We start from the raw sequence: 10,854 nt of genomic DNA on the forward strand, positions 1-10,854 counted from the left end.
ATAGCGGACTTCCCGGTCTCCAGAACACTGAAGTAAGTCAACTGTGCTTTGTAATTACTTGTCTGTGCTATTCAGTGACAGCAACAGAAAACAGGCTAACACATCCACCCACCGCCAACACCAGGAAGATAACCAGGAATAGTCAGTCTGGGGACTATGATAAAGAGTTTTTGTGGGAAATCCAGGAACCAGGCATCTGCAGATTCAGGACTCATTTCCCATTAGCTCATCCCCAAACTAACAGAAATAACCTTCCTGCTATCATTCTGTAGACGGATTTTTCTTGGGCCCCCAGCTCACAAATAACGACACAGAAACTTCCTACAAATTAAGAAAGTTCAGCCTTAGCTTAGGCATGTTTCTAACTAGTTCTTATAACTTAAATTAACCCATGTCTTTTTTTTTCACCCTGAGACAGGGTTTCTCTGTGTAGCTTTGGAGCCTGTCCTGAAACTCGCTTGTAGACCAGGCTGGCTTCTGCCTCCCGAGGGCTGGAATTAAAGGCGTGCGCTGCCATGCTTGGCAGCCCACGACTCTTTATCTACATTCTCTTATGTGGCTTGGTTACCTTTACTCCCTATGGCCCATCCTGCTTCCTCCACGCCTGGCTGGCAACCCCGCCTTTTCCCCCAGAGATCTCTCTTGACTCAGAAGTCCAGCCTCCTGCCTAGCTGTTGGCTAGTCAGCTATTTATTACACCAATCACAGCAATACATCTTCACACAGTGTACAGATCTCTCACAACATCCCTCTTCACATGTAAAACTGTAAATAGGTCTCAATTCTAAATCTAAATTCCTTAAAACTGAACCTGAGGCCTGGCGGTGGTGGCGCACGCCTTTGATCCCAGCATTCCGAAGGCAGAGGCAGGGGGGTCTCTGTGAGTTCGGGCCAGCCTGGTCTACTGAGAGAGTTCCAGGACAGCCAGGCTGTTACACAGAGAAACCCTATCTTGGGATGAAAAAAAAGACTGAACCTGGCTGACTTGCTTATCTTCCGGGACCCTCTCTTCTGGCCAGAGTCCTGCCCTCTCCTCCAGTCCTCCTCACAGTCACACAGAAGGCATTAGCTACCAGTGCCGACTACATACCTCAGCACGGCGCAGTTAAACGCTTCGTTTCCCCCGCTTTCCGTTTCTGGCGTGCCCGCTTCTCCAAAAGGCACCCCTCCCCACTCAGAATGAAAGCACGAATCTGGCCTCCAGCTGGCTAAGCACCTCCTGCCCCAAACGAACCAGACGCCCTCTTTTAGCCACTTGGTTTCCTGGCGAAGGTTAATCTGTTGGATTTAAATGTTGGGACCCCGAGCATTTGTGACCGGCTCGCCGCGTGTGTGTTTTGTGGTCCGCCTGGAAAGTAAAAGTGAAGGAAAACAAGGATTCCAGGTAATGCAGAGAACAACACCCGGGCACAAACTAAGCGCATTCCAGGCCGGCCTGCAGGCGGCTGGCGGACGACGGGAGGAAGCGAGCATCGCCCGGCTCCTGCGGACGACGGGAGGAAGCGAGCATCGCCCGGCTCCTGCGGACGACGGGAGGAAGCGAGCATCGCCCGGCTCCCGGGCCCCTGCGCACGGGCATCCGCCTCCCTGGCCGGGTCCGCCCCGGGCCAACAGCCCCGCCCCTCCCGGCAGCGTGCGTCCTCGGCCACGCCCCCGGGAACGGAGCCCTGTGATTGGCCCAGATCCGCCATAAATTGCCCAATCGCGGCCGAGCGGGGAGCTTTGGCGTCCGTGCGTACGCGGGCAACATGGCGGACCGGCTCACGCAGCTGCAGGACGCGGTGAACTCGGTGAGGGCTCCCGTCCTCCGTCGGCCTTTCCTCCGGACCGAGACGCGCGGAGGGCGCGCTGCCGTGGGGGGCGCGGGGGACGCCGGAGGGCCGGGCCTCAGGGGGCCGCGGGCGGGGTCTGAGGAGACGGCGGCCGGGCCTCAGGGGGGCCGCGGGCGGGGTCTGAGGAGACGGAGGCCGGGCCTCAGGGGGGCCGCGGGCGGGGTCTGAGGAGACGGCGGCCCGTCCTGGGGAGGGGACCCGCGGTCTGTCCTGAGGAGGGGACCTGCGGTCTGTCCTGAGGAGGGGACCCGCGGTCTGTCCTGGGAAGGGGACCCGACGGCCCGTCCTGAGGGGACTCAAGGTGCTTGGCCGAGTAGCAGGACGAGTGAGCTCAGGTCCCAGGGGTCAGGGCCAGCCTGAGCTCCAGTGTGAGTGAGAGCCCACCTCAGAAAACAACACAGACGACCAACACAAAGTGTTGAGTGTTTGTGTTGGAATGTGAGCTTGCCTTGGCTCCTGTGGGCCACTCTGACCAGTCCTTAAAGAATCCCACGTACTAGGGGAGTCTCCAGATCTGGTCCTCGATGGCTTTCCATTTGTTTAGGTCCGCTTTAGGATCTGCCCTTATTGGCTCTTACAGGCAGGCAGAAATGAAGTTCTTGCAGCGCACTACCACGGACAATGACTGTACACAAGGACAATTTTTGTTTTGTTTTGAGACAGGGTCTCACTGTGTAACACTGGCTGACCTGGAAACCACTGTGGAGACCAGGTTGCCCAACAACTTAGGAATCAAAATCTACAACAGAAGCTCCTGAAAACTGCTGGCTGTACTAACTTTGTCCCTTCTGGCTGTTATTCTTGCTTACTATACATGAATGGTAACTACACACAAGCTAAACAATACTTCTGAGCCGAACAAGAATGGTGAGCTCCAGGACAGCCAGAGCTATGTAGAGAGAGACCCTGACTCCAAAAACAAAAATAAAAAATACTTCTGCTTATTTCCATTAAGAGTGCAACAGTTTTCCATTGGTAGTTAAAATCTCAGTGTCATTCTGGTTGTAGCCTGATGTTCTAGGAAAAGCGCCTCTACTGAAAAGAATACCTGGTCCCTGGCCAGTGTTTTTCTTACAGGAGGTCATAACTTGGCTATTGGCAATACATCACTTTGAGAGTACTTTGAGATTGTGAATCTACTTTTGGGAATACTGCCTACTCTGTGTAAATAATTTTTAAGTTGAAGGGCTATGCCTTAAATGTTGATGTAGTCACTAAGCTAAATTCTGCTTTGCAATGATCTCTGTGGGCTGCCAGCCAACTTCTCCCAAGAAAATACTCCTTTGAGATTTTACAAATCTTAATAATGCAGTGTAGGAGCTAATCTCAGGGAAAAAAATCGCATATTTGTGTAGGTCCTGTAGTTAGGATAGTAAAAATACCATATGGTCTTGACTCATCTTAGGAATACTGATAATTTAGCTAACATAGATGCCTACTGTGTCTATAATATGTGTTTACAAAAAGCTACTCCTCAAGGAGCTTAGAAAGATGCCATAAACTCAAGAGACTTAGATGATGAAACCCCACACATGGCTAGGAAGTTAGAGGAAATTGTTTTCAGCTCTTAAGTGCTAAAGTAGATTGGAACATAGAGCAATATTAACATTTGTTCTACCATCTGGAAACTCCTGAGTACAGAAGCTATGTCATGTTCATCTCTATAATATTTATATACAGTACTTGTCATGGGGTTGGTTTTTCAATAAATATTTTTTTTGAACAGATGAACAATGGGTTTTGAAAGCATTTGCGTGACAGAACACGTAGCCACTGTACTGAATAAGTTTCATTTATATTTTTCTATGTGTTATAACCACTACAAAATGGAATGCTGCAACTTAAAAATGAAAAAAAGAAAAAGAAAAAGAAAGAAAAAGAAAAGCCACCCAGGTTAGCTTTTCAAAAATAACCCAAATTTTTGTCATTGAAATGATGACAGCAAAACAATAGAAATGCTGTTTCCTGATTGGAAATAGTAATTGAAGTTTCAGGGATCAGGACTAGTGAGAAGTTGGGTGGGGGGTATACATGTATTTAGTTTGCAAATGGTACGAATTCAAATTTCTTGAATACATTGTTTTTTGCTTTTTTTTTCTTTTTTTTTGAGACAGAGTCATCTTATGTAACTCTGGCTGGACTAGAACTCTCCACATAAACCAGGCTGGCCTCAAACTCACAGAGATCCGCCTACCTCTGCCTCCCAAGTGCTAGGATAAAAGGTGTGCACAACCATGCCCCAACAACAAATATTTTGAGCAACAAGATTATAATTTGAGTCTTGAAGAATTACATTTCTGGCAACTTACAGAATTTTTTTTCATGTAGTCCACACTGGCCTGGAACTTCTTATATAGTTGAGGATGACCTTGAACTTCTGTTCTCCTTGCCTTCTGAGTACTGGAATTACATGTATGTGCTATTACTCCTAGGCTTTGTTCAGTGCTGGGGATCCAATTCAAGGCTTCATGTATTCTAGGCAAGCAATCTACCAACTGAGCTATATCCTTAACACTCCCACTGTTTCTTTAAACTTGGCAACTGCTCTGTTCACAGAAAAGAAATCATGTGCTTTCTACATTACTTTTTTGTTGTTAACCTTGGAAACATAGTAGATATATTTGCTAGTCAGATTTAGTCAATCTCACAACTACTGCTCTTTTTTTTTTTAGAACTTTATTTCAATGTAACTATATGCATAAGAAATACACTCATATTGGTTAATAGAATGCAATTATGTTTAACTTATCCTACACAATCTTGACCAGAAACTTGGTACATGGTTTAAATTTTCAAAAAAAGAAAAACAAAAACTGCAATCTGGTTTATTTCTATCTATTACAAATGTATAAAAGATCCTCCATCAACGCTGCTGATAGCAGCAGAACCTTGAGAAATATACCTTTGGTTTGCCTCAGAAAAGGAACACATATTGCACTGTAAGGTTTATAAAATTGGTGCAAAACATTGTGGTAATGTTACAATACCAGTTTTAAGAGTTCAGTAACTAGTGGGGAGCCGATGGGATGCATGCAGAACTGTAAAAGCGATCTCACTTAGCCAGCTGTACGCGTAGACTGTAAATCTACATTCAGATCATTTCTGAACTAAGACTATCAGCTCAGTTTATCTGTTGAGGTCAACCAGGAAACCCTAGAATATACCTTGATTTTTGCAAAAAAACAAAATAGGGGGAGGGGTTTCTTCAGCATTTCAGTCCACGAGTAACAGTATCCTAACAGGCAAAGTGTTCTCTCACTGTCAACATAGAATGAACTGCTGCTGGAGGTCAACTTGGGCTTTAATTTGCATTAGCACTTACATGCATAGTAGTCCAAGTTGTTGACCTCATGACTTTAAAAAGTAACTCTAAAAAAGTAAAATGGCCCTTCTTGGAAGACTAAAGAAAGACATCCAGCCACAGTTGTAAAAAGTCTCATCAAAACAATGTACCCTTTTATGAATTACGCCTCAATTAAAAAAAAAAGTAGCCCCAAATAAGAAGCAGCTCTGAAAAAGAAAATATAACTTAAGATATTTGAAAAAACAAAACAAAACAAAAAAACAAGGTGAATACAGGTTCAAAAATAATTAAGATACATTTTCCTAAGGCTACCTAGAATTAGGCTTTAAAGAATTCTACCATTTCAAGTTTACCACTAGTTACTAGATACCTATTTACAAACAAGATGTTCACTTTTTTTGTTCCTTTATCAAGAGAAAAATCTACCTTCAGACTATGAGGGTGGTGATGGGGAGGGACTAGAAAACAAGATTCAAACAATCCCATGCAAATATCACATTTTTCAAATGGAAGAACTCCACACTGCACTAGAAGTTCCAATCACTAAGACACTTTCCATTGAAATGATTTAAGTACAAATACATGGCACCAAGACTACTGCTTTTTAATAGTATTTATTTTTGCTTGAAATAAGTACTGACATATATATCTCAATACTTACAAAAGAAAAGAAAGATTAGTTTTGGTTTGTTTGTTTGTTTTTGTTTTTGTTTTTGGAGACAGGGTTTCCCTGTGTGTAGTTCTGGCTATCCTATAATTTGATCTGTAGACCAGGCTGGCCTCGAACTCACAGAGATCTGCCTGCCTCTGCCTTCTGAGTGCTGGGATTAAAGGTGTGTGCCACCACTGGTCAAGACAGGCTCTCATGTAGTACAGGTTGTCCTCAAACACTTATGACTCTGAGGATATCCTTGAAATTCTCATCCTGCCAAGTGCTGGCATTACAGGTGTGCATTGCCATGTGCAGTTTAAGCAGTGCTGTGGATCAAACCCAAGGCTTCATATATGCTAAGCAAACACTCTACCAACTGAACTCGTGTGTGTGTGTGTGTGTGTGTGTGTGTGTGTGTGTGTGTGTGTGTGATTTAAGCATGTGTGGGTGTGTGCAGGTGCATTTACTTCTGCATGCTTATGTAGAGGTCAGCGTTGTCTGAGGATAACTTCTTGTACCATTCTCTCTCTCTCTCTCTCTCTCTCTCTCTCTCTCTCTCTCTCTCTCTCTCTCTCTCTTTCTCTCTCTCTTTGAGTAAGGTCTCTCATTGAACCAAAAGCTCATGTTTTCCAATAGACCAGATGACCATTGTGACCAAAGGGTTTCTGATGTGGGTGCAGAAATCCAAATTCTGGTCCTAATGTTTAACATTTACCCAACCCTGTTTTTTTGCTTGTTTGGTTTTGGTTTTAAATATTAGCATATGGAGCTGGAGAAATGGCTCAGCAGTTAAGTGTCTGCCTGCTCTTTCAGTTTGACTCCCAGCACCCACATCTAAAACTCCAGTCCAGAGGATCTGATGGCCTCTGTGGGCACTGAATGCTTTTGGTCCACATACATACATACATACACATAAGTAAAGTTAGCATATACAATAATTTAGGGGCTGACAAAGTGGCTCAGTAAGTAGAGACACTTGCCACTAGGTCTAACATCCTAATATTGAACCTCAGAACCACACTGTAGAAGGAAAGAACAGACTCTTGCAACCATCATTCTTAGAATAAGAATAGAATTTGTTGTCCACCAGTTCAACCACTTTGGTATCTTAGGATTTGTTTATTGAGTTATGATTTGAAGTAGTCTTTTTTTTTTTTCAATGTGTGTGTTTTTACTACACCTGTGCTTGTGTACCACATGGGTGCCTGGTGCCCACAGAGAACAGAAGAGGATGTCAAATCCTTCGGAATTAGAGTTACAGTTGTGAGCTGTGGATTCTGCGAATTGAACCCAGGTTCTCTGCAAAAGCAGCCAGTGCTCTTAACCATTTAGTGTCTGTTTCTCTATTGCTATTTGTGCATCTGCTGGGATGGATATCTGGTTTTATTTGTGAGCAACCTTCTCTTGAGAACTCAATCTCCAGAACCACTTAGAGAGAATAAAACAATCACTATGGCTGAGTCTTCAGCTTTCTCGTGTATCAGTTCTTTAAGATAGATTGATACAAATTTAATTTCACCTAGACTGATACCAAACAAGTTTCTTCGTATGATTAAACCATTTAATCCAGGCTAGATATAAATAGATTGCTGGTAAGAGTGCTGTACAAACTCTGTCATTGTTAGTAATAACTGGCTCATTTTATATAAAAATATTCCTTTGTGTGAGGAGTTTGCTTTGAGATCATTATTATGACGAAATTATTGCCATGTCTCATAAAATCCTTAAAACTGACAACTCTTTATAACCTTGATTTTTTTTTTCTTCTTTTTTTTCAAGCTTGCAGATCAGTTTTGTAATGCCATTGGAGTGTTACAGCAGTGTGGTCCTCCCGCCTCTTTCAGTAACATTCAAACAGCAATTAATAAAGACCAACCAGCCAATCCTACAGAAGGTGAGGTCTTCTTAGTTTGACTGACATTTCTTCTATAATTTATAGCTTCTTTGTAAAAATGTGACTGTGGTTGTACTCTGTTACTGTTAAGTTTTGCCATAAATAGTTCTTCTTTTTTACATTTATTTATTTAGTGTATATGTGGGTGTGCCTGCCATAGCATGCATGCAAAAGGTCAAAGGATCCGGAGCTATTCTTTCCTTCCACCATGTGGGTTCTGGGGATGAAACTGAGGTCCTTAGATTTGGTAGCAAGTGCTCTTATGTGCAAAGCTATCTCAGAGATAGCCAAGGAATGAATTCATCAACTCAATTCATTATGCTTCATAATTCTGTTCACGTCCAATAAAAAAAAGATTGTTACTCCCTTAGACGAAAGCTTGTATGAGTTGAGCTGAATTTTGCTTGTATGACCTTAGTAAGAAAAGTGTCTCATTTATGGATTCCTTTGTTCAAGGTACCAAAATGTCCTAGGAAATAAAATGACATATTATGCTAATTCCCAATTTGAATTAATATTTAGTGTATAAATAGTATTGATATACTAAAATTATGCTTTACCATTAGAATTGCTATATTTGAAAGTTAGCTGAGCTTTTCTAGTTTTATTAATTTTATAATTTCTGCTTATAAAAATGTAAGACTTTGATAATTTAACTTAATACTTTTCTTCAGAGTATGCCCAGCTTTTTGCAGCACTGATTGCACGAACAGCAAAAGATATTGATGTTTTGATAGATTCCTTACCCAGTGAAGAGTCTACAGCTGCTTTACAGGTGAAAACTCTTTTCTTGTGATAAAATGACTAGTGGTAGAGAACTTTGAATTAAAGGAGGTTGTGACATTCAATTTAAGGTTAAATTTTAAATGGGAGGTATTTTGGAGTGTGTGTGTGTGTGTGTGTGTGTGTGTGTGTGTGTGTGTGGCCAAATACAGGGTCTCGTTCTGGAAAATTATGCTGAATAATTGTCCAATTTTGACTTAAAAGATCTGATCATGTGTGTTCAAGGCAGTATCGACATTGAGCAGTTTCATCTTAGGCAGAAGTCTCCTTAATGCCCTTCATTTTGTTTGACCAGAAGAGTGAGTGGAGAATGGCATTCTGAATATGGACAAAACAGTGTCTATAAGCATTGTATACACAGGACACATATATATACCTATGTATTCTGACAGAAAATTAGTCTTCTAATAACTCAGAGAAAAATTTTTAAGTTGATATTTAAAATACCTGTTACTAAAAGATAAAACACAATGGTTGGAAAATCATTCTGATTTTAAAATAAATACTTGTACTTTAGTTTCTAGCCATTTCATCTCTGAGTATATTAAAATTCATGTCTTAAAGGCTGCTAGCTTATATAAGCTAGAAGAAGAAAATCATGAAGCTGCTACATGTCTGGAAGATGTTGTTTATCGGGGAGATATGCTTCTGGAGAAGATCCAAAGTGCACTTGCTGATATTGCACAGTCACAGCTGAAGACCAGAAGTGTTACCCATAGCCAGTCTCTTCCAGACTCGTAGCATCAACAGAACACGTGACTGAGAAAAGAACTGTTTGGATGACACTAAGAGTGCTGCATCAGATTCAATGTAAGCTCTACCAACAGCTACGGAACATCATATGCTTTGACTGTGTTACCTTTTTAACTAGTTTTCACTATTTTCTGTTTCCACTATTAGTAAAATAAAAAGCTTTAAAATTGCAGTTGAGTCATCCTCAAACATCATTATGTCATTTCCTGGCACTAAGGACCTATGTCTCTCCTACTACTAGTAAGGCAAGTCAAAGGGATGTAGCCATAGAAATGAGACCTACACATATTACAGGAATGAGTGATTTGATCAGGGAATTGGCACACAGAATTCAAGAACTGGGAGAAGGAAAGGACCAAAAAGAACAGAAAAATAATGTCATCCTGAAGATGTGAACAGGCATGTAAAAGATTGTGACAAATAGGAGGAACTGATATGTGGCACTGAACAGAACATAAAGGGAAAGTTTGGGAACAATCTTGTGAAAGCTGCTGCTGTGTAGGACTTGCTGCCTGTGTAGAAACTGCTACCTTGTCATTGGCATGTTGTCTGCTCACTGGATGCCTTGTGTTTCAACAGTGGAAACCCATAGCATCTTGCAATATTAGCTAGTGCCCCATCATAGAATTCCTTTCATTGACCACCTCTAACCTTGCTAACATTAAATATATGTAATACTGAAACAAAAACAAAACCCAACCCTAATCTTGTATGACAGCATGGACATTTCATGAAGTTAGAGGATTTTATGTGTGTTTTGTGTGTGTGTACTAAAAATTGAATCCAGAGCCTTGTGCTTTCTAGACACTCTACCTCTGACCTATATCCAGTCCTCTTTTTACTTTTTGAGACAGTGTCTCTCTAACTTCCCCTGATCTCACTGAGCCCAAGCAGGCCTTGAATTCGCCATTTTCTATATCTCCGGAGTAGCTAAGAGTCTGGGTCTATATTACCAGGGCTAGCTGAAGTTACTGTTTTCTTGTGCCACTTTTTTTTTTGGGGGGGGGGGTTGGTTTTTGTTTTTGTTTGTTTTGTTTTTGCAACAGGGTCTCTCTACATACCCCTGGCTGTCCTGAAACTCACTGTGTAGATGTAGAACTGAACCCAGGTCCTTGCAAGAGCAGCCAGTGCTCCCAACTACTGAGCCAAATCTCCAGTCCCAATAATGATCTTTGTTTTTAAAAGCCTTTGAAGAAAGTATCCTCTGGATCCTTTGTTGCATGAATCCTAAATGGTCTTATAATAAAAACGTGGAGCCAGATATTGGGGTAAATGTAGCAGGAATCTTAAAAGTTCTTATTAATAAAATCAAACCCAAGGCCAGTTATTGGGGTGAATACTGGAAGGTCAGAGAGACAGAACAAGCCACAGCTATCTCACTTCACCAGTTCCTCAGCTGGTCCTGTTTCCTCAGACTGGAAGCCTCTGAGTCCTCATCCAGAATGAATCCCAGCTGAACTGTGCTGCTTCAAAGCCTGAAAGCTTAACCAGCCAAATGTTTAACCAGCCAAATGCTGCTAGTTTCTGGTCCTCACGCCTTAATATACCTTTCTGCTTTCTACCACCACTCTCTGGGATTAAAGTCTGGCTTTCTGGGATTAAAGGCATGAGTCACCATGCCTGGCTGTTTCCAATG

The 10,854-nt window shown here is 42.2% G+C and overlaps 1 protein-coding gene across 1 annotated transcript; it reads left to right on the forward strand.

The window, feature by feature from the left end:
* The first annotated feature begins 1,653 nt into the window (after window positions 1-1,653).
* Med21 (mediator complex subunit 21) lies at window positions 1,654-9,390 on the forward strand. Its single transcript, XM_006986635.4, has 4 exons — window positions 1,654-1,790; window positions 7,568-7,682; window positions 8,357-8,457; window positions 9,030-9,390. Exons 1-4 carry the CDS (start codon window positions 1,749-1,751, stop codon window positions 9,204-9,206), a joined length of 435 nt encoding a protein of 144 aa, XP_006986697.1. The 5' UTR covers window positions 1,654-1,748; the 3' UTR covers window positions 9,207-9,390.
* Window positions 9,391-10,854: the final 1,464 nt, after the last annotated feature.

This window comes from Peromyscus maniculatus, chromosome 3, assembly GCF_049852395.1.
Source record: "Peromyscus maniculatus bairdii isolate BWxNUB_F1_BW_parent chromosome 3, HU_Pman_BW_mat_3.1, whole genome shotgun sequence".
NCBI lineage: Eukaryota > Metazoa > Chordata > Mammalia > Rodentia > Cricetidae > Peromyscus > Peromyscus maniculatus.